Source organism: Dermacentor silvarum, chromosome 9, assembly GCF_013339745.2.
Source record: "Dermacentor silvarum isolate Dsil-2018 chromosome 9, BIME_Dsil_1.4, whole genome shotgun sequence".
In the NCBI taxonomy this organism is placed as follows: domain Eukaryota; kingdom Metazoa; phylum Arthropoda; class Arachnida; order Ixodida; family Ixodidae; genus Dermacentor; species Dermacentor silvarum.
This window is the reverse complement of record NC_051162.1, coordinates 113408804-113433373: the sequence shown is the minus strand read 5'-3', so window position 1 is coordinate 113433373 and position 24570 is coordinate 113408804. Positions and strand designations below refer to the sequence as shown.

At 43.6% G+C, this 24570-nt stretch overlaps 2 protein-coding genes across 3 annotated transcripts; both read left to right on the top strand.

Annotated features, from left to right (window-relative positions):
• Window positions 1-486: 486 nt before the first annotated feature.
• LOC119463841 (uncharacterized) lies at window positions 487-6045 on the top strand. Of its 2 annotated transcripts, none has more exons than XM_049655687.1 (3): window positions 487-1673; window positions 3880-4022; window positions 5818-6045. In XM_049655687.1, the coding sequence occupies exons 1-3, from the start codon at window positions 1408-1410 to the stop codon at window positions 5859-5861; spliced, it is 453 nt and encodes a 150-aa protein (XP_049511644.1). In that variant the 5' UTR covers window positions 487-1407; the 3' UTR covers window positions 5862-6045. The 2 variants fall into 2 exon arrangements, with proteins under 2 accessions (XP_049511644.1, XP_049511643.1); XM_049655686.1 differs by having other exon boundaries at window positions 3880-4047.
• A 1168-nt stretch (window positions 6046-7213) lies between these two features.
• On the top strand, window positions 7214-14112 carry LOC125939890 (uncharacterized). Its single transcript, XM_049655403.1, has 4 exons — window positions 7214-7344; window positions 10872-11070; window positions 12911-13052; window positions 14020-14112. The coding sequence occupies exons 1-4, from the start codon at window positions 7215-7217 to the stop codon at window positions 14110-14112; spliced, it is 564 nt and encodes a 187-aa protein (XP_049511360.1). The 5' UTR covers window position 7214.
• The last annotated feature ends 10458 nt before the right edge of the window (window positions 14113-24570 follow it).

Sequence of the window (24570 nt, the reverse complement as noted above, 5' to 3'; positions counted from 1 at the left end):
ACAAAGTACACCAATGCTGTCCCATTCATATGTAAGAAAAATAAATTATGAGTATATTTCTGACTAAAACATAATAGGTCAATGCTATTCTATTTAGGTGTATCAAGAATAAATTATGGGTATATTTCGAATCAAAACATAATACATCAATGCTGCCCCATTTAGACGTATTTTTAGTTGCTGTTTACAGAAGTGTGATTCATATTTATTGCTTAGTTACATAGTTGTAACCTTGATATTTCAGTTTTCTGTAAATATGGTAATTTCAAAAATCTTCTATGAAGATGCCGGCATAAATTGAAAATACATTTCATGTAGTTACGAGAGTTCAGCTTCATTTAAATGCAACAACTTCATCAAAACTGTGGCGTGGTGGCCAAGAAAAATGATTTGTCAGTTTCCGTGTATTTAGACAGGAACTGCCGACTTAAAGCTTCCTTTTAGCGACAGCAGCATAACTGCAGGCAGTGACCGACGATGTAGGCAGTGAACCTCGTTTTCAGCTTTTAACGGCCTGTAGCAAATCTGAGGATTTTGTGACTGAAAAGCTGGAAATCATCAATACGCTCAACTTCTCAATCTAAAAGGCCCTGAGAGTAGCGAGGCTGACGCATAGGGGGTCAAATCTGGCAACCCTGGATATCAATGCGCAATTCAAGAGAGCTAAAGTTATACGCCCCAACATGAAATAACAATGACGTTGGTCTCAAGGCGGCAGCTTAACGATAATTATGAACTGAAAGGACGGACAGACATAAAAAACTCACTTTCGAGTCTTTAATAGCTGTCGCAGTAATATATCGTGACCAATAGGAGGTATCTATTCGGCGTTGCCTTAATAGGAACACCAAGGGTACAGAACTTGTGCTTGTTAATTTCCATTTAAATTTCGCACATAATGTGCGAATTTGTGAAAATTTTGTACGAATTTCACGCATATTGCAGTGGGTTCAATTTCAAGCCAGGTTTGAGAGCATTGAGTGCCTGTTTTGTTCGGAATAAAGCCGAGGTGCGCGTCGTTGTCTGCGGCGACGCTACACAAAAGATGCCTATTTCACTGCAACGAAACGGTGGTTCCATCTGCCGCCTCTATGGTGGAAAGCGCCTTTTTACTATAGGGGTCAGAAATTGCGGCATGGTTCCTCTGCACCAAAACCAACATTTTTAAAATGGCATTGGCGCTAACGAAGAGCACATGTTCTCTATCGTAAAGGAAACAACCACGCAACGCTCTCAAGCATGGTAACAGAAACTTAGTGTGAAATGTGAGCCGAAATCAGTCAGCAGTTCCCGTAGAAGATTCATGTACCTGGCGCTCCGATTTATGTGACACTCAGTGTAAGGGAGGTAGCTACAAGATCTGTGGTAGGGCCAAGGGCGACTTAGTATTGGGCGCTTTGCTTGACCATGAGAGGTGCAAAGAGAGGGCTATCAAGAGTGAAGAATGGTGTTTTTGCCGGTGATTCTGACGCGTCTTATAGTCGCACTCTTCCAGACAACGGGGTGATATACCTGGCCGACGTTGTGATCACGAACGCCACGGTGAACAAAGTCATGTCTATTAACTACACCGTCGAGTTTGCGAAGAGGCTGAAGGTAAATCCGCGCCTTGACATAATCATGTCCATGGCTGGCGGTCCCCACATTCCCTGCATCGACAACGTCGGATCATGGTAAGGCGACAATATGTGCTTAGGGCTAGCTTGAAGGAACATTAAACAGCAACTTTAGTATTTTTATACTCTGCTTTTGTTTATTCGGCGAGAACAGGTTGCTCTTTGAAAAAAAAAACAACGTGAAGAAAGGTTTTCTTTCTTGAAGTTCGTGCGCAAACCGCGTCCTGTACATCATTTTACTTCGCGGATTTTATAGTACTTCGCATGCCTGGGCCGTCTCTGTGCGAAGAAAGTTCTGAAAATGAGTTAGCTTGACTGGTTGCTTTTCTTAGAATGTTGCTTTGTTTTCTAGACAAAATATGCATAAGTACCAAACAGACACTATCTATATATAGACAGCGTATACATAAATCAAATATGCATGACCTCACAAGTAAAGCGGCACAGGTAAAATAGGTACAAGCTCACTTCCGGCCAGGTGCTCGGTTATTGGGTGCATTTGGACGCCACATGAAAAATGGCCGCATTGGGAGTGCCCTTACCCTCCTCCCACTTTATCTGCAGCTATGAAACCTCACACTTGCCCCTCGGCGCAGTTCCTTGGTCCTTCCCTCTCCTTCTCGTTCAGTTCATTCCGGTTTAGAGCACTGCACGGGCTCGGGCTTACCCGAAAGCCCGGGCCCGGCCCGGCCCGTGTGCCGGGCCGGGCGGGGTAGAGCAGTTTTATTTCACGGGCTCGGGCCGGGCTTGGGCCGGGCTCGCGCACGGCATGTGCTTTTTGACCCGGGCCCGGGTCGGGCTCGGACTTTCTGCCGGTGTGCATGCAACGTGCAGCGAGTTATCCTCGCGCGTCTCGACTCTGAAAAACCTGTTGCCCCGGCGCAGCTGGAAGCTAGCAGCGCTACTCCTGCGTACTTCCCTTTCTTCTTCCGTCGTATTTTGCGCTATTTGAACAGAATGTAAAAGTCCAGAAAGACCGAAGTCGCCTCAAACCAAAGGATGCCATTGTATTCCTTACCTAAATCAATGTAATTATTGCTTTCAGCGCGGTGCAAGAGCGTTCGCGACTTGCTGATTCTTCAAAGGTGAATTGGTAAAACGATGACTGGTAAGATAAGATCATTCTTCACGCGGCTGAAATATGGCACTGCGTCCAATCATTATTGCACGCATGTTCTCAACCAGCCACCTAGAAGCAGTGCATTACACTTCACCATGGATGAACGAGAAGCTTCCTTTCTCCATTTACTCCATCCATGCGCTGCGCTCACGACCGGTCGTGGCTGCGCTTCGGCTATAGTGTACTAGAATACGGTTGAGTGGGACGAGCGGCTGGGGTAGCGCATGCTTTGCAGTGAGGCGCCCGACGTGGAAGACTACTATGGCGGCGCTGCGATAGAAGTGGATTGGGCCGCATCAAGGTCGCGCCGTTGGAAATTGCTGGCGATACTGCTCGGCAGGGTCATTCCGTACTACTTCGCGCGCTGGTATACTTGCGTTCAGACAGCTCAAATGATGTTCATAATTGCATATGACATGCATTCATGCCTTAAGAATAAATTCCTTTCATTCTATTCTTTATTTTTTTTTTCATGCCGATCGGTGATCTTTTTCGGTCTCGGGCCGGGTTCGGGCCAGTTTCGAGCCGGGCTCAGGCCGGGCTGGGGCCTAAGGCAAAGGGGTGGCGGGCCGGGCCGGGCGGCTAATGTAGATTATTTTCAGTCCCAGGCCGGGCCCGGGTCTCGCCATAAAACTTTTGGTAAGGCACGGGCGGGCAGCCCAACGTAAAAACGGGCCCGGGCCGGGCCCAGGCTGAAAAAATCGTCCCGTGCAGTGCTCTATTCCGGTTATGTCTATACCCCCTTCCAGCAGCAGCTTCTGCCAAGCGTCTCAAACTAGGAAGGTGCAGCAAATAGATTCCCTACTCTCTTCTCGATCTCCTTCTGCCTACTTGTTATAACAGCCGAAGGCCTACTAATTCACTAGCGCTTGTGCCAGCTTTAGCTGGTTGGCTTGGTACATAATTTTTCCCCGTCCATACCGGGAAGGGAGGAGGCAGGACTCCCCCCCCCCCTCTTCCATTCTGTTGGTTTTTGAGTCAGTGAGGGAGTGAGTGAGTGTGTGCTTCAGTCAGTCAGTCGGTTGGTCGGTCGGTTGCTGACACAGGGCTACTACAGTATACACTGCGCACACTTGTTTATAGAAGGTGCTGAGAGCGACTTTAACGATCGTGACTAATTTTTAATTGTTCTGTCTACTTCAGCTCGTATAATCTGTGCTACGCCCGAAACGAAATAGAGGTGCAGGTTGCCAGTGCTTGGGGAAACGACTGCCCTGTACCGCAAGGGTCTGTTCCGGGGCTACTTTCATTATCAGCTGACTCCAACTGCCTGGACTACCCTCAAGGTAAACTCGAACGAGGAAGAACCAGGTCAGGACTGTTGTCCCAAAAATTTGCACAGAAAGTTTCTAGGGAGTCGAAATGTGTTACTACAGATTTCATACGTAAATACACCTGTGCTTTAAAATATGTATAGACTGCGCATGAAAACTGTATATCATTAAAATCATCAATCTTCACACACTCTGCATTTTAATGTCCTTAAATTCATTCCGAGCTCTCCGAGAAAACGCTGAGATGTCGTCGCGGTGTAATAGACCTTTGACGTTAAACTCTGCTCAGAGGGAAGAGGAAATAGACAAAAAGCAAATAGACTTGCTAATGACTTCTGTCTGTGTAATTTGTAGAGGGTCTCTATAAAGACAACCTCTGTAATTTATATAAAGAACCTGTCTGTATAAAGCACCACAATATACTCAGTACCACAAGTCTCTATAAACTGCATATGTAGTAAATTGGAAAGTGCGGATGCATGCAACTTTAGCGATTCTTCGTAGCTGGTTTGGACTCAGACGACATTCAATACTCTTTTTCAGCTATTCATGCGCCATATTTAACGTCGTGTTACATGTCGTGCAGGCGTCCGTCTTTAAATCTGATATTTCAGCTGTAATATCTTCAACTTTATAGGTTCTTAAATACAATTGCGTTCTCTAGCTCACGACATCACACTTGCATATTATATAAAAAACATTTGCGTGTCTGCGTAGAACTGCGCGCATAATTTCAGAATATGCTATTAAGTATTTGCCATAGGACTAATTGTCTTTACGTGACGCTGCCAGACATGATTTCATCATGTGTCACCTTGCGATGCTCTATTAGCCCTTCTCAAAGTTTAAAAACTTCGCAGGACCCATCGCTTGATTAATGTCGACGTTAATGCAATTAGCATTGATGCAATGTAGCGACCCATCGGTACTGGCATCGCCAATGCAATCTGAGACACCACGTCATGTAATATAAGGCGTGTTGCGCTGGGTTCTCCTCTTGCCCTTCCCTCCGGACAAGTTCCGTCATCTAGGATGCCCTAGAAAAATCCGTGCGTGGTGCGTGTCTGAATGAATATGACGCGGGTTGTATTTCCTTCAGCACCGAGGAAATCTTCAAGAACTTTTATTATCATTCAAGAGTGGCACATGCCCAGTGGTCCAAGGTGACTTTAATGTGGTTCATTGATGAGCGGCACATAAGCAGTGCATATACGCAGTGACCCAAGTGGATCCGGTGGTTGGTTTCTAACCCGGTATCCTTAACACATCAGCTCGATACTCTGCCCCTTAGACCATGGACTACCCAGCGACTCAAGTTGGCATGAAAGAGGTTAGCCGAGGACAAGCGAGCATACCGCACAGTGGGTGAAGTTCCCAAAGCATGCTAGTTGCATTCAAATGTTAGTTGGGCAGAGTCGTCATTACGATAACGCGAGGATACAGTGAATAAAATCGGGCGTCCGCAGCCCTGATCGGGGCCTCCAGTATGATAATATCAACGTGCGTAATGCGCGCTCCGCCTAATGTCCGAGGACATGTTATGAAACATTATTAAAAACACCGGCAATGTAGCAACTTCGAAACGTTTCAAGTGGTTGGGTGGGACTGACTAGTTTTAAAGCGCAATAAGGGCAGTACACGTAAATGGATTTCAGACAGGATGTTACGAAGATGGCTGAACAAGGGTCCCTGAACGAGAGCGATGTTGATAAAAAGGCTCCGCACTCCACAACTGAACCAACCGCTAATTCGGTGGTAACTTGAGCTTTACTAGTTCAGTAACTGTTTATTTAATATTTGCTTTCAGGGCCGCGCGGTTCTCATCAGAGCAAACTTGATCGACGGTGGTGAGCTTCTGGGTTGTTTTCGCCTGTCTGCGACGGTGAGGCCCACAAGCGACTACTAGACTCACGGCACAATTACTTCATCGCTCGTTATACCCTGGAACCAACCTTACTTGTGGAGCACCAAGTCTCGGTATCCGGCTTTGCACGTCACCGAACACAGCATTGGATGACGAAATAAAGGACATGCGTCGCAAGACACGTGTCTGTTGATACTTGGCGCCGGACGCAATAATAAAGCCGATCAGCGGCAGCCAACTTTCCTGAAAGGTCCCGCTGCAAGCCTCCCTACCTGCCACTCCACTTAGTCACTGTCCCGCATTCCTTGCATCTACAGCTCAGTTCCGAATGTTCCTGTGCAGAAGAAGTCAAACGTAAGAGCTTACCACGCTCCTGGGACATTTAAAGTAAAGCTGTCTTCGGGAACCTTCCCGAAATTTCCTGACTGTGGCTGCTGGGCGCTGCTGCTGGCTGTCTTACTGTAGCTTTGACTGTAGCTGTCACTTTGTCCGTCTGTAGCTAGCTGCTATACTGTAGCTTTCCGAATAGCTCATACTTAAAAAAAAGTTGAACTACGTGCTAGATGGTCCCCCAGCACAGCAGCCGGATGCTCTAACCAGTAGGCCCAGACCGGCCGTATACTTCTATCGGACCACGGCCAACTAGCTCTTCGAGATGATTGCCGCGTTTGTCACACTGCGTAGCAAGGGTGCATGAAAGCGCATGCGCGCGTTAGTTTCCTTTACGTTAGTTTCCTAGACGCAGGAACGAAATGGACGAAATTACAGCGTTTCATCAACCGCTTCACGAAAGGTTAGCTTCATACAGATTACACGATGTGCATTGGATCGGCACAATTTTCTCACATCCAGAGTGGTTTGAATGGTTTTCGTCATCATTGCGCGACTGGTTCCTACTGTATACCATATGTGATTAAATGTTTTCAGAACAAGCACAATGATAGTCCCGTTTAATAAAAAATATGAGCCCGCGACGCGATTCTAAACTATGTCAGTTCTCAAGTATTGTTACTGCCTTCATATCTGCATTTCTTTTTACGCCTCATATTATGTTGAGTGAGCAATAGTTGGTTCGTTTTATTTTGAGCTGTAAGATAGACTAAAATGTGAGTTGGATTGTAATATCTCTCCCGCTATGTCTGCCACAAAGGAGCGCCTGAAAAAAGAAAAGAAAAGAAGATAGTTTGTGGCTATCTTGTTAAATCGCGGGTCTGCTATTGTAGACACGCTATAACTATTGCAGGTAATTAAAACGAGAAACACGTTTTGCGAAGGCCCGTAAATAAAGCTGTTTACGAAGTACTCAGAGCCGTGTGCTCCAAATGTGGTTTCATATCGGAATGTTGTTCAGCTTGCTCGTGCTTGTCCCCGCCACGGCAACGAACGCGACGAGTGACACGGAAGGAACGACCGAAATCGACGCAGAAGAGGAGGCCCGCACTTTCAACGCAACAATGGAGCAGTGCAAGGGTACAAAACCGGATTTAACCATGATGGCATGAGAAAAGGGTCAGACTATCCGAAAAGCTCATATTCCTCGCTTAGTATGACCCATATTTGTGATTATACATGATCATATGGGATCCGGTGTCAAGTCTTGCATGTGCCTTTATAAACGCATACAGTCACATGAAATTATTGTACGTTGTGCATGGGTCGCTGTTAATGTAGGAATCTCTCTATCAAAGAAGCTTTACAGACAAATTGAAAATAGTAAGGGACAGTGCGAAAAAGAAGAAAATATAAAGCTGTCTAGTAATACAAAAAATGGCTTAGAAAACTGTGATAAACAAGCAATGTCAGTTAACAATTTAAAAAAAATGGGAGCAATATAACATGTAGTATTATTGCTACGTCATTTATTATTACAATCACAAAAGTCAGTTAGGACGAAGAGAGCTGTTGCATGAAATATTTATTAACTTGGTTCTTGAACACGTGCTCTGTGGGTGATGATTTAGTGGTATGTGGTATGCTTAAATTGCAATAAAGTGGCGTTGCACTGGATAAGAAATGGCTGAAAGTCATGAAACAAAGCCATTTTGCAGGCGTTGAAGTTGGCTGAGGTGTGTGAAGTATGTATGGCCCCAGACTGATACGCATTAAGATAAATGGCTGTGAATGTGTGCGTGATAAAGGGAATGGATAATGTGCGGCTGAAAATATGAGCGGGTTTGGATTATAGCACGTATTCCAAAAGAAATCTTACGGAGAAGTGATTTCGCATGAATATTGAATTTCAGGTGCCTGTCTAAAACTACGTCAAGAAATTTGTGCTATTAGATATTGGTATTAAGCTGTTGTCAAGACACACAGATATACATTTAGAAATTAGTGTAGCGAAGGAATAAAAAACCATAACAACTGTTTTTAGTGGATTGATGCTTAACATGTTCTTTCGACACAAGGAATTTAGGTTATGTAGATCAGCATTAACTTTTCGCTGTAGCTCGTCCACATTATTAGCGTAAGTAAAAATAGTCGTGTCATCTACATATTTGATGCAGTCTGCAGTGGTGAAAGCATTAGGTAGGTCGTTAATAAATAGTAGAGAACGCAGCGGGCCAAGGATCGAGCCCTGAGGAACACCTTGATTTATGTTCTTAGCAGATGAGATTTTGCTGTCGATCTGAACAACTTGAGTAGGATTGGTTAGATAGCTAGAGATAAACTGAAGTGGCGGGCCTGTTATGCCGTAAGATTCAAGTTATATATATATATATATATATATATATATATATATATATATATATATATATATATAGAATTTGGCGATTAATGACATTAAAATCTTTTGTTGAATCTATAGATACACTTCCAACCAGCAAGCGTTCGTGGATTGCCTTCTTGATTTTATCGGTGAGGGCTAGAAGCGCAAACTCTGTTGAATAACCCGGTCCGAAAGCCATACTGTTTAGATAGTAGTTGATGAAATTTTCTACGTAGGTTGCTAAACGTGTATGAACAAGACGTTAAATTATTTTACTAAAAATTGAAAATGCAAGTAGGTGTGTAGTCATTGAGAAGCTTCACGATAGCCTTTTTTGTAAACAGATGTTATTCTACTACCTTTCAGCGAATTGTGAAATATGCCTGCTTCAAACATCTTGTTAACAATATCTGCTACGATAGGAGATAGTTAATTGGAAACTAACTTGATACGAAATGCGTGAACAGAGTCTAGACCTAAGCGAAGATTTAACATGAAACACTTCCTCTGCACTCGTAGGTCTCTAGTAGAAAGAATAAAGATTTCGAGGCAATGTTGGTAATGGGGAATGTGATTGAGAATTGCAAGTACCAATAAAATACTCACTGAAGGCATTCGCGTTATCAGTATATCCCACCCCTTTGTACAGGGCCGCATTACATACCCTATTTACTCTCTAAACAAGTTACAAAAATATTGCTACCGAGTTCTTTCTAAAGTTTCTTCACATTATCCCTCAACCTGTAACTTCTAGTACGCGGAAGTTTTATTTGCCATGTCCAATAGCGACGTTCAAAAGGCAGATACAGCCTACAGGGGACCTAAGGCCGCACATTTGCAGCCAACCACTTCAATGCGACCAGAAGAAAAAAAGGCCAAAGCTTGCACTTATTCAGATGGCGCTTGCATCCTCGGCAGGTCAAATTGAGACTTGGCCTGCCCAATGCGTTTTGTAGGGGCAATTGCAAACAAATAACATAATAAAAAAGGTCTTAGGGCCTTCCCATTTTAATTTAAGACGACTTATATTGCCCCTGGAAAAACGTCTGCCCAGCAATGCATTTTTGTTTAAAAGTGAAGCCGACTTTAAGGGGATCGGTGTAAGCTTGGTTTTTGGAAGCTGGAAAATGCTATGCGAACGGGTCCCGATAACGCTGTCACGTCCCACTCATAAAGGCGAAGCTTAAGAGGCCTCCAATTTTTTCACTCGTGAGTACATTCCGCGAGTTCAAACAGTGGTGTCTGTGTCAATAATAAATTAACATCGGTGATTTATTTGCTTCACGTCATTACCGTAGCCAAGTCCACTTGGCTACGGTAAATCACCGATGTTAATTTAATTTATTATTGACACAGACGGCACTGTTTGAACTCGAGGAATGTACTCACGAGTGAAAAAATTGGAGGCCTCTTAAGCTTCGTCTTTATGAGTGGAACGTGACAGCGTTATCGGGACCCGTTCGCATAGCATTTTCCAGCTTCCAAAAACCAAGGTAATTGAAGCCGAAAAAGCTAGGGCGCCCCGGGCTGCCACTGTACATGACAACCGCTATGTTAGGGGCCATACAACCGCTGCGGACACGGTGGAATATTATAATATTGTGACACAATACAGTACGTTACCGCAAAAGAAATGTCGCGTAAATTTGTCCACGTGGACAAATGAAGGAGAACGCGAGGAGTGTAGCCGACACCCTGCCGGTATGAATGAGAGTGCTAACTTTCAAATATGAGACTACCTGACGTTGGTTTGCTGGACAGGAAAATACGAATTCATCTAAACAGTGGCGAATGAGTATGTGTGATATGATGAATTAATACGATGCGCTTGATACCGTATTCATGTAAACGTGACTTAACTCAAGGTCTCTGGTTGCGATACGCGGTGCCATTCAAGTATTACGGGTTCCGCGGCCTCTAGAAAGCGGCAGTAATCACAGTCGGATGCGTTCTATGCGACGCAGATAACTTTTTGCGAGTGCGCTGGCACTGTACGATGCGGAACCTTTCTATAGTCGGACTATCAACATGTGACTTTCCGGGCTAATGACCGTTCTACCCCCCCCCCCCCCCGCCACGCCCCTCCTGCGCCTCCTCGCTCTCTCTGTCTTCGGGAATTATACGTTCAGTCGAAGCTGACAGTATAACGTCTCTGACGGATCAAGAAGCAGCCGTGGTGGAATTCTCGGGCTTACAACGAGGGATAAACTGATCGCAGGATAATTGTCCGGTGAAGCGGCAGACTAAAAAAAAAAAAACAAACGGATGTATTTTTGTACTTGCACAGGATTGGATCCGCCCATAAATAACAAACTCTACGTGCCGAAAATCAGCTTGGAGATATCCTCGAAGAACCTGACGGACGATTACCGGAATGTCACCGTCAGCGTCGAGCTGAGGAAAGTCTTGCAGAAGAACCCGCTGCTGCATTTCTACATAACGGATGAAGAAATGTACAGTTACCAGTGCGGAAATAAGAACTCGTGGTGAGTTCTACGTACGAACAACAAGTGCAAAACTTATTTCACGCATTTGGTACTTGTACTTTCTTTCACACTGAGTGTTGCATAGAACAGGAGCGCTAGGCATGCATGGCTGTTCCCTGCTGAACCGCTGGCTGATATCCGTTTAAATTTCGCATACAGCTGCCATCTGCATTAAGTTTAGTTTATTACATACTTTGCTGGCCATGACGTATTAGTTCCGTCCGGAAATAATGCGAAGTGAACACCGTCTGCTTCGATGCCATTAAAAAATTTGATTCCACTGTACCAGAACGGTGGCGTCATCTGCCACGGCTAAGGCGAGAGCACAATATAAACTGTAACCATGACTGATGGAGCGACCTTTCAGTCGTAGTGGAATCCATGTTTTGAGTGACATCGGAGCACCAAGAGAACATCACTGTTCCTGCTATACCACCTGGCTGATATCCGCTCAAATGTTGAACGCAAATTTCGCCCACGTTTGCAAGAATTACCAGTTTCATCGGCAATAGATTCGACTTCAGTTTCATCTGTGGCGATGTCACTAAAAAGATTTCGATTACCCTGCAACTGAATGGTGGTGCCATCTGTCACTGCTATAACAAAAGCACAGTGTTCCCCGTATTCGTGATAGATGCCACCGTACCGTTACAGTGCAATCGCCATGTTTTGAGTGGCATCGCCGCAGACGAAATTGATTACAGACTTATGAGGGACATAATTGTGGGGCGGGGGGAGGCCCGCAAGCATGGTGTGAAACTAAACTTCATGCAACATGCTACCTATACGTGCGATGTTTGATCGGACATCGGCACGTGGAATAACAGAAAGAGTCGTGTACGGAGTATAGCAACATAACCAGAATGCATCACAGAAAGTACAATGATCACAGCGCGAGGGCGAATTAATTCACAACTGGAAGCACAACGTCACTGAAATTGGCAAATAAGTTCTGCGTAATCCCGCGAGGTGGAGGAAGGACGATGAAAGGAAAGAACTGTCGTCCATCTGAACGTACCACGAAGCTCGAAAGAAAACCCGTACGGGTTTCTCTGAAGAAAACAAAAGCTTCGCTGTTTGTCTGGGATTCAAACCCGGGACGAACGCCTTTCAAGGGTGGTCGTTTTACCATCTGAGCTACCCCCGAAGCATGACCAGGGAACGAGGGTGTCGGATGATGAATTAATACTAAGAACAGCCAGCAGGGATACTCCTAGTTATTTTGAAGGATGTGAGAATTCGCTTATACAGCTTCGCTGTCCTTGACGTATCAGTTGCTATGATTGGCATACATATGGGAAACAATATTTGCAGATGAGGTCTTACATGCTGAGATCACACGGATTTGGCGTATGTGGGATCTAGATATCTTGTATCAACTTCTAGAGAGAAAAACGACCCTTTCGCGCGTCCAGCACGTCACAGAGAGTCGCGAAAGGTATTGAAACAGGGTTTAACGACACAAGACGCGAGAATCACTAGCCGAGTAGATATAATTAACGGTTCCGGCGTAATTAGCGCCAATATAGTCGAAAATAAGCATATCGGACCTCATACTTTACTATCTCTGGTATGGCCCATCTGGCTTATTGGTCTAAATAAGTAACGATCAGCCAAGTGCCGATGCTAAAGAAAACAAGGTCGACCTAATTGCAAGCAAAGTACGATACGAATAAATATGAAATCAGTGAATAATGAACATGAAAAAGAGAGAGAAAGAGGCAGATTAGCGATAAATAATCACTGAGTGATTTCAACCAGCATGTACACCAACCTTGTCTTCCTTAGTGGCGACGCTTGGCCGACACCTTCTTTCATCTTCTCTCTTTTTTTCTTGAAGCACCTACAAGTTGTGCAAACCACAGACGTCGCAGGAGCGCACTCTGACAAAACAGTGGCAGGGAAAGTGCCCTTTAAAACCTGGTAAATACAAATACGAGTTTGTCTTCAAGCTTCGCGGCCGGATTTTACGTCAAAAGAAAGTACGTACTTTAATACTGTCAAGCACTAAATTGCGTAGTGGTTTTTCTTTCTCTATGGACTATGCACATAGGTGAAGAACGCTAGACATGCGGAAGTGCTCGTATTATTGGGATTGCAACTAGTAGGGCACGCTCTGTCTGCTGCGCTCCATCCCCCTTTGAAGTCGTTGTTGTGCAAAGCAGCGCTTTTATCCAGTACAATGCTTTGAATACAATTATAGTGATTTAGTAAAAGGAAAAAAAAAAACGTGTTTATTGTCGCTTCCGCAGCACTGATGCCGTTGTCAGAACATATGGAGAATGGATACGTACTCTAATCTAGCAGATGCGGTAGTAATTTGCATAAACTATTCTGCAAAGTGAGAAAGCCAGAAGTTCCTTTAAGCAAACATTTGTTTTAGTTCTCTGGAAAAAATATTGCTCTAAAGGAATGCTTGGAAAGTCAGTAAAGCCGATGTTTTGCGACTATTAATTAGCATAAACTATTATGCAAAATGACAAAGCCAGAAGTTCATTTCAGCAAACATTTGTTTGAGTTCTCTGGCAAAAATTCTCGCTCTGAAGGAATATTTGAAAAGTCAATAAAGCTGATGTTACAGATTCAAGCTTCGATTTGACCAATGAATCGCAAGACACGGCATTTTTTAGGAATACATATTTCGCAAACAGAATTGGTTATTGCACGGCAACAAAATGTCTTTCAACTCTTTACTATCTGGAGGACACCCTTTTTTGAAACCATGCTATATAGCTCTCCCTCGGTTATCTCGACGGCTCACAACCGCTTTCACTCAACCAATATCTTACAAAGAAACGTAAGAACTATTTTTAATCTCTGCATCCGCCATCATGACTATGGTGCAGTGGAGCTCACCACACACTGATGCACAGCTATGTATTCTAAGTTTTAGAACGAATTTGGTGTGAAGGGACATTATCGTTTTGTCACCCGCGTCGTTAATTACAGAGGACAAGCATTCTTGCCATTCAAGCGCAGCTTCACGAAGGTTATGAATGCCTGGCGTGCTACCTGATCAAGATCAAGGTCAAGCGAGATTGACGCTTAAACTTTATCTGTATACCGTTCAATAAATGCACCGGGTGTTCCTTAGATACTTGGTAGTTTTTTCTCTCGCTTTAAATAAACTTTAGTACATATGGAGCGGGTTTGCCTGAACGTTTTAATAAAATATGACATGTGTGATGCGTTGGTGGCCTACAAGTGGTGCCTACATAAATATATATCCATTAGAAAGCCACAGCAATGGAAAAACACTTAATGGACGCGTAAACCAAAAGCTTCTACTAATAAATAAGTCCAACACAGTTACTCCCAAAGCCCTCACATAAGTCCCCCCAAAATCAATCTTGAAGTCACCTAATTACAATATAGAAAGCTTGCATAGAGTGCCACACAATAAACACTATAATATAAAGCCTAGTCACAAGGCACGAAAGAAAACACGGAGTAGTGTAGCAGAAACGAACCGGAAGTTAGGCACACATGAAAACAAAATAAGATTTTACCCTAAAACCTGGCCGATCCCCTGTCGTGGGTACGTGAAAACGAATACACGGAGAAACAACAACCATGATGCGTGTCTAGGAATATAGATAAAAGATGTTTTTTTTGCCATACGTGGCAGGTTAGGTCTTTGTAATCGTTATCACTATCACCATCACCGCTTCCACCCACAAGAAGAAGAACAACAAGGACGACGACTACAGAAACATTAGCAGCAGCAGCTTAGCCATGCAAAGTGATCTTTTAAGTGACACGGTTCCTGCATTTTCCCAATGAACACGCGAGAATATTTTGCTGTCCTTTTTCTGGCACCGTACTTCTGAAAAAAAAAGAACATCTGCTTTTTTTTGTCGGCTATACTATACTTATATTCGTCTTCCCGCAATTCCCAACCGTTAGAATGTATCGTAAGAAGGGGCAGGTAAGGCTTTTTAGAGCCACTTATCCAAAACTGACAACTTAGGAAAAAATAAAGAGACAATGAGGGAACAACGACAAGTAATATGGACTTGAACATGGTCATAGGCGAAGTAATAGTGATTAACAGCGGTCTCACAAAGGGTGTGTCAGGCAGGAGCCAATAATTTGCTGTGACAGACAAGTCCCCTACTAAAAACCTTCGCTTCAGACTGGGACATCTCTTGTTCAAGTACAGCTGATCACTTGATCTTCATGTTACTGTGAGTCTCTGTGCCTCTGCATTGTTTGGAGTATATTAGAAGTGTTTGCACGTACCAGGACTGGAGTACTTGCGGCCAGCCCTGGTATGAGAATAAGACCATACAAGCCTTTCCTCTTTACATTTTGTCACACTGCAAGTTTCCGGCGGGACTTCAACGCCCACTCGGTCTCCGGCGGGCGGCACTACCTCTTTTGAGACGGTCTCAGGCCACTCAGACGTTAATACCATTGAACTTGGGAAAGCGCGGCAGGAGATGCAGGACGCTGAACAGCGGCCGGCTCCAGTGATGAGCCGTGCAAACAGCGAATACGTCTGCTCAGCTGTTGGGTGTGTCTTCACAACGTTGCCGATGATGAATCAAGGGTGGACTAAAGGTCTGATGGTGGACTAAGGAGGGATTCATTTTCACAACTCGGGACCTAAATCACAGGGTCCACTATTCCCCGTAGGTAAGACGAAGGTGCGAGTATTACAACGCTGGAAACAGGGGGAAGTTGCGTCTGCGTATAAACCGGTGGTCTATTATGTTATTCTGATAGGATGGCCTGGGAAGTACGGCCAGGTATTCGATAATGATGACCTCAGCCGTGTTGGTCGCCTTGGCATCATTCATCGAGATCTCAATCGGCGCCTGGCGAACGGCCGTGCAGTGGGCCAACGGCTGTAGTGTAATCCGTAGGTGTGGCTCTGACTAGTGCGGCTGTAACTAGTTTAAAGGCCAGGCCGCTGTACTGGTAGCGCGTCAAATACTCCACCAGCCAGTGCCTCATGTACCAAGCCAAGTGGTGATGAGATACCGCGTCACCGAATGCTCTGTTTGAGGAGGGGTCTCAGGCCCTGGCAGTGAAGACGGTGCAGTGTCGGATAACGGCACGAAGTGTGGGACCCATCGCGGAAAATGCCGTCCGCATCCAAGGTCTGCAGTGGGGCAGTTTGTGAGCCCATCTGCTGAAACCTTTTTCGGACACAGCTGCACCGGTGAGATGGTGCTCCCGAGCTTGTCTGGGTTGCCGTCGCAGCAACTCGGCTGGTGTCGACAGCCACGCCAAAGTAGCAGCGGTGGTCTGCCGTGTGTTTATGGGTTGGCGTAGAGCCGATGGTGTTATTTCATGATGCACCGCCAGATGTCCAAACAACGATGCGTGTGGAGGTTGCGTCGCCAATGAAGAGGAGAATTTCCCAAGAACGGTTATTAAGACGGTTAAAAGCCTTATATGCCCCATGGAGTGAAAAATCCGGCGAGCGTCCGCCATTAACATCGGCGTGTTCCTTAAAAGCTTTAGATATTTAAGGCACTCTTCTCATTACATCTACGTTATTGTAACTTAATTTGGGGTAACGGAACACAGCAATCCATAAATAATCTTGTTATCCTACAAAAAAGGCCCTACGTTCTGTTGCAAACCTACCATATAATGCACACACTTCAGAACTATTCGTTAAATATAATGTAATTAAATTGAACGTGCTATATGAATACACTTTATTCCTTTCCTTTAGATCATATACTGTGAAAAATCGTGATTATATACACAGTGTATCTAACTTGCAACTAAATCCTTCTTCGCGCCAAAACAGACACTCGGAACAATGTGCCACGGCCGCGCACGAACTATGGCTTTCAAACATTAGGTTATTGCTTGCCGAATACGTTAAATAAATTCAAGATTTCTTATAAAAATGTTCGCACACTCTCTAACACTTCTGTTTTAAGCATGCTTTCATTTCTTCACCTGTACCAGCCGAGGCACTGAACACCGACAATCTACCTAATCCTACTACGACTGCGCATCAAGTTGTCGGGTTTGACACATGTTTGACACATCGTTTCACGGTGCCGACGACTATCTATGGAGCCTGCGCGGTTGGAGAGCCACGCCTGACGTTCACGTGATACCAACGTCATCTACGTCTTCTACATGGGTGTACTTAAGAGACTGCACTGCACGGATCACGACCAGTGGGCACGGCGGAAGCACCGAGACCATGCGTCTCACGAATCCCTTCTTGTTTATTGTGCAGGTGAGGCAAGACCATTTGGTTCATTCCTACCGTAGCAATAACGTATGCCTCTTGCTTCTGCCGTGCCCACGGTCCATTCTTGATCTTACATTGATGATGTATCACTGTTTCGTGAATTTGTTACCGTGTTGTGGAGACATTGAGTCTAATCCGGGTCCGTCTACTGAAGACATTCTTAAAATCATACGCGACGACATACGAGACCTCAAGCAAACGACAAACAGTAAATTTAGAGAGTCTACCGACAAATTGAACGCTACTGACACGAAATTAGATAACATAGCTTCAACGGTCACCAAATATACAAGTAAGGTTGATGCCTTGCAAGAGACAGTTGACAGCCTGCTTTTGAAGATTGACGACCTCGAGAACCGAAGCAGACGCAATAACCTCATCATTTTAGGAGTAAAGGAAGCAAAAGGGGAGCGAATTGTCACTCTTGAGCGGACAGTATCGAAAGATATCCTTGAGGACCTGCTGAAGCTGCCCAACGTGGATATTGAACGAATTCACAGAATCGGTAGGCCAACAGAGAATAAGTGTCGTCTAGTGATTCTCAAACTTTTTGATGGGAGAGACAAATTTAGAATTTTGAAGAACTGTGGTAAATTGCGAGATACGGAATTCAGTATTTCGGAGGACTTTTCGCCTAGGGTGCAGTCTATCCGTAAGAAGCTTTGGGCAAGTACCAAAGTAAACAGGTCGAATGGGGATAAGGTCATCCTTGTTTTCGACAAGGTTAGAATCAATGGAACCCTTTACTTTTGGAATGAGGCGCGGAACGAACTTGTCCAGTCTCCTAGTCAATGACCACGCTCTTGGGATGACTGCACCCAACAGTGCAATCCAAACAACCCCCAACCACAGCCAATAGTTTCTCAAAACCGAATAGCTTTATCCTTAATGAATGTCAACGCTAGAAGCATTGTAAATAAAACCGACGATCTGGAAGGTTTACTCATTGCCTATGATCCCGACATCACCGTGGTAACAGAGACTTGGCTTCACGATAGCATAGATGATGCAGATGTTGTGCCTGTAACGCATGAAATTATCCGGCATGATCGCTGTTCAAGAGGGGGAGGAGTGGCACTTCTGATGAAGAAAGGCATTCAGTATACGCTGGTCCCACACAATAAGCAGATTGAAATGGTGTGGATAACTTTCCTGCCAAAACGTACTTATCGGAGCTGTCTATCGACCACCCAATGCTGACATCTCTATGTTGGAGGCACTACACGACTTTCTGTACTACAACAAAAAGCGCTACAGTTGCGTTATAATGAGTGGCGACTTCAACATGCCTAATATAGATTGGGACTTGATGTGTGCTACTTCAACATGCCAACACGCGGATATGTTGCTAGATATCGCATATGCATTCGATCTACACCAGGTAGTGCATACCCCAACGCGCCAAACTGCGGTATCGAGTTCGATTCTTGACCTCGTCTTCATATCCGAAAACGTTAGTCAGCTAGGTTATACTGTCGATGTCGTGCCCGGCATATCGGACCATTTCTCTGTCCTTTTTAAAAGCCAACTGTGGCGTAAAGCTGAGCGCAGCAAGCCAAGGCCCTACTATGATTTCAATAATGCGGACGATGTTAGCATATTAGACTTCCTGGAACAAGACTATGATTTCTTTTTGCAGTGTCACAGGAACTTTACAACTGTTAACAGTTTGTGGTTGCACTTCAAATGTGCGGTGCGTCATTGCATGAATAAATACATCCCGAAAAAACACAAGAGCAAACGACGAAGCCCCTGGATAACGCGCGAAATCCTTCATCTAAAGCGGCGCGTAAAACGACTATCGTCGAAAAAGCACAGAGATAGCGGCACCTTGGCTATGCTGCGATCGGATTTGCGTTCGAAAATAAAATCGTCCAGATTCACTTTTTTCAACGTCAAAATGCACAACTTCCTTTCCAGCGACCCGAGAAAGTTTTGGCTTCATTTGACACAAAAGAAGGAACCAGTTAATAAATTGAAAATACACGATAAGGACGTCACTGACCCAACCTGTATAGCAACGGCATACAACGACTACTTTTCGTCCGTTTTTCTGCGCAGTGCCGATAACAATGTAGATTTCAGCAACGCATCTATGTATGAACTTCCAGAGCTACTAATCACAGAAGAAGGTATTTTTTCAGCATTGCTTAGCTTAGACATTAGGAAATCTTCGGGACCAGACGAAATCCCAAATGCATTTTTGTTTAGATACGCGGAGTGGTGTGCCAAGTATCTTTATATTATTTTTACCGAAAGTTTGCAGAAAGGAGAAGTTCCTTCTGACTGGAAAATAGGTAAAATTATACCGATACACAAAACTGGCGATAAGCTCACAGTGACTAATTATCGCCCGGTGTCGCTGTTGTGCACAGCTAGCAAGGTATTAGAACATTTTCTTTTCAAACATTTAAGCAGCTTCCTAGAAGGCAACAATTTTTTCTTGAACAGTCAGCACGGATTTAGGTGCGGCCTTTCAACAGTGACACAGTTACTTCACATTACTAATGATTTGTTTGCAGTTCTTGATAATAGTGGCCAGGTCGACATAATCTTTCTAGACTTTGAAAAAGCCTTTGACCGCGTGTCGCATTCCAAAATGATATTAAAACTAAAGCGTCTCTTTAGAAATGAGCGTATTCTGCGATGGCTTGACTCTTACCTAACGCAACGCCAACAATATGTTCAAATAGGTGACTCTAAATCATCAATGGCTCCAGTCCTTTCAGGCGTTCCTCAAGGGTCCGTCCTTGGACCATTACTTTTTCTTGTATATCTGAATGATCTCTCGCTTGACACTGCCATACAATGTCGATTTTTCGCGGATGACTGCGTTGTTTATCATGCCATTCAAACTAAAGATGACCAATTACTATTAAGCAATTCCCTAACATCAATTTCTAAGTGGTGCCAGACCTGGAAAATGAGCCTAAATATCCCTAAGTGCTCCCAAATGACCGTAACAAAAAAGAAGAGTCCACTATCGCATGCATACAAAATTAACGACGTTGGGATTACGCTTGTCGATACGTTTAAATATCTGGGGATTGAAATATCTCGCGATTTAAGATGGAGTGCGCACATTCAAAACATAGTTTCGTCAGCCTCAAAAAGACTATGGTTACTTCGGCAACGTCTGAAGCACTGTACAAGCAAAACAAAACTAGTTGGTTATACTTCACTGGTGCGTCCACTGCTTGAATATGGTGATATCGTTTGGGACCCGCACACTAAGACTGATACAGATAAGCTGGAAAAAGTCCAAAAAAGAGCACTCAGGTTCATTTTTAATGCCTACGGAAGACAGGTGTCACTATCCGATCTCCGTTCAAGGTCTGGTCTTCCAACACTGGAGGAACGCCGTAAGTTACACCGTCTCAAGATGCTTTACACGATAGTCAACGGCCAAACTAAAATGAATTTTGACAATTACTTACAGTTTAACACGTGTAGAAGTACCCGCGGAAAGCACGAACTTACCCGTATTGTACCCCAGGCTAGAACTGTCGCTTATCAATTTTCATTTTTTCCTAGAACGATAAGAGACTGGAACAGGCTTCCACAAGAGGTAACGAACAAGCGTACCATCGACTCTTTCTTATCAGCTATTTCTCAGATGTGAGCGAAGCACGCAATTCCTTTCGTACCGAATTTTTATTTAACTCGTGTCTTTAGTTTCGCAGAGATTGTTGTGCGCAGTAGCGTACTAGTATGATCTGTGTTGCACTGTGTTTGACCTTGCTGTGTTCGAATTTTATTTCGACATTTTCTTTGCTTGTACGGTGTCCCTTTTCTTTTTTCTATACCACTCCTGCTTTGGCTGCCAAAAAGCAGCTGGCAGTATTGTCAAATAAATAAAATAAATAAATGCTGTGTTGAATATGTTCATAGTTAAATTTCACTTTTTGTAAATATGTTTTCTGTGGATATCATGTGTTTTTCTTTTTGACACCGACGTTGAAATGTACTTTTCTTTTACTGCCATGCTGCCATAGTGAACCGGGGACGTGGGGAAAGTCAAGCTGTTTTTAATGCAGCTTTTTTTCCCTCGTCCCAACCACTTATGTGAAACTCCATGTATGTGGTAAATAAGTGAACTTGAACTTGATGGCAAGAAAACTCAAGTGACCAATTTGTCACGTCACGTTCCCGTCACTGGACCTGCTGCGGCTCGCACTGCGAAATCCCACGGTGAACAGCTGCGGCGTCGGATAGACGCCGTGGCCCACACCCAAAAAACCGACCTGGTCCACTTCCAAATTGAGATTAAGGTGGATAAAGTGTATTCAGGTGGATTAATGTGGATTAAGGTTCGTACAAATTAGAGGAAGGTAGATTAAGGTGGAGTTTTAATTTAATGTGATGACTTAGAGTTCTAATGCTTTCGCCATTCAAATCGCGTAAGGATACTTAAGTGACTTTTAAATTAAAGGTCCCCTCCAGTCCGCCCAGGACCGGTAGGCTCGTAGTCTACCGGTCCCACGGCTGAGGTCATCATTATCGAATATGTGCCCGTACTTCCCAGGCCATGCATCCTATCAGAAGAACATAATAGACCACCGGTTTATACGCAGACGCAACTTCGCCCTGTTTCCAGCGTTGTAATACTCGCACCTTCGTCTTACCTACGGGGAATAGTGGACCCTGTGATTTAGGTCCCGAGTTGTGAAAATGAATCCCTCCTTAGTCCACCATCAGACCTTTAGTCTACCCTTGATTCATCATCGGCAACATTGTGAAGACACACTCAACAGCTGAGCAGACGTATTCGCTGTTTGCACGGCTCATCACTGGAGCCGGCCGCTGTTCAGCGTCCTGCATCTCCTGCCGCGCTTTCGCAAGTTCAACGGTATTAACGTCTGAGTGGCCTGAGACCGTCCCGAAAGAGGTAGTGCCGCCCGCCGGAGACCGAGTGGTCGTATATTATATATATATATATATATATATATATATATATATATATATAATATAGCGGGAAAAGTGGAGCTGGGCAGGCCGTGTAATGCGTAGGATGGATAACCGGTGGACCATTAGAGTTACAGAACGGATACCAAGAGAAGGGAAGCGCAGTCGAGGACGTCAGAAAACTAGGTGGAGTGATGAAGTTAGGAAATTCGCAGGCTCAAGTTGGAATCAGCTAGCGCAAGACAGGGGTAATTATAGATCGCAGGGAGAGGCCTTCGTCCTGCAGTGGACATAAAATATAGGCTGATGATGATTATGATTGAAGAAGCCAACAGAAGATAGGGCCCCTCATTTCTATTTCTTCTCGTTATATATATATATATATATATATAATTATATATATATATATATATATATATATATATATATATTCGTACTCGTAAACAATAAACAAATTTTCCATTGCTTACACCTACACCTCGGGGACCAAAAGACTGAGATAGCAAAAGCTGTTAAAATATTAGGGGTTACTTTCAGTGAAGACTTAAACTGGGACTCCCATGTGCATGATGTTGCCAAGAAAGTTGCCAAGGCGTGTGGTGTACTTTCACGATTTCGAGACATAGTCTCATCCAAAATCAAGTTACTCATTTATAATGCCATTTTCAATCACATATTAATTACTGTAGCCTTGTCTGGGGAAACACCACGCAAAAGAATAAATTAAAATTGCTCACGCTACAAAAAAAAGGCAATCCGACATATTGAAGGTGTCCCACACGATGCTCATACATCTAACTTATTCAAAACATTTAACGTGCTTCGAATAGAACAGGTGTACAATTTTAACCTTTTCATTAAAGACAAGCATGGTCTGAAAAATAAAAGCAATCACTTTCTTAAACTATGCAAACTAAGAAAATCATCTGAAACACCTTATGACATCAGACAAATAGACACATGGTATATACCTTTTTCACGAACAGGATACGGTTTAAAAAGTCTACAGTACATTATGCCAAATTTTTAAAATTTATTGAACAGCAAGGGTATTAACGCTGATACAGTGACAAGGAAAGTGTGGAAAGAATATTTAATTAGAAACGCCATGTAGTACCGCTGAATGCATTCATTCTTTTCAGTAAAGTTCCTCCCTTTTTGTGTAAGTGGTTTGTGTGTACGTTTTTTTTTCTTTAATATTTGGCATATTTTTTATATATGCTGGTATTTTTCTTTCATTCTTTGCTGATTCTTATTTTTACACTGTTTACAGATTTTTTTGTATGTACATGTATATTATTTAACTCTATGGATGCCTACATTTTTTTACTATTTTTATAATTATTTCTTTTACATGAACATGTATTGTTACCTCGCACTGTTTTGCTGCCAAAACTGCTTTAAAATATTAGGGTCAGGAATCCTGTCAAGCTGCTATTTCAGCAGGTTTTAATTCCTGTCCTTGCGTCTTTTTCACTGTTCATTGCATTTGTTTTTGTGTAACCGCTATCATTGTATGAATATTGCATCATTGTATTTTAACATATCACTATGTGAAAAGAATGCTCAATAAATGAATATATATATATATATATATATATATATATATACATACATACATATATGTACGCTTATAAAGGTGGTGCTTTGCGTAGCCTGTTGGAATACAAAACTGGCGACGCTTTTCGGCTGTATTTCTTTTTTTTCTGCAGAAAGCTTCCGCCAGTAAAACATTTCCTGTACAATGTGTTATTTTAAACCGTGCAGCGCCTGAACGCTTGTTAATATCAAACAACACTGCAATTTTATTTTCAGCCTGCTAGATATCCGTTTTACAACAACCTAAAATGGGGGACCGTTTTGCTTGGTTAGACAGCTTGCTTTCGTACTGCTACTGCGCAGCTGCAGTCTTGCCTGTATTGCAACTAAAGCTAAAAGAAATACAGGTCAATAACCTCATATTCACACTGTTTTTCTCGCACGGTTTTGATGGCTTAAGCGGGTGGTATAAAATTTATAAACAGAGATAAGGTGCGCCAGAAAGGCTGGCCAACGTTTCGATAGGAGGTCCTATTTCGTCAAAGGCCACCTGTGACGAAGATAGGTCCGCCTATCGAAACGGTGGTCAGCCTTTCTGAAGCACCTCATCCCTCTATATAACTTTTATACCGCAGTGGGCTACTCCATCCGTGAGCCCCTTCTTGATTTTGGATTTCCATGGTTTAAGCTCAGATTTTTATTATTTTGTATGTTTTTAAACGACCCAATAACCGTGTTAACGACACATGTTGCTTGCAGTCACTAAAGGAACAAGTCGTTTTCGTCAAATGTCACACGTATTTTTTGAAGTCTGGTGTGTTTTCCCGGCC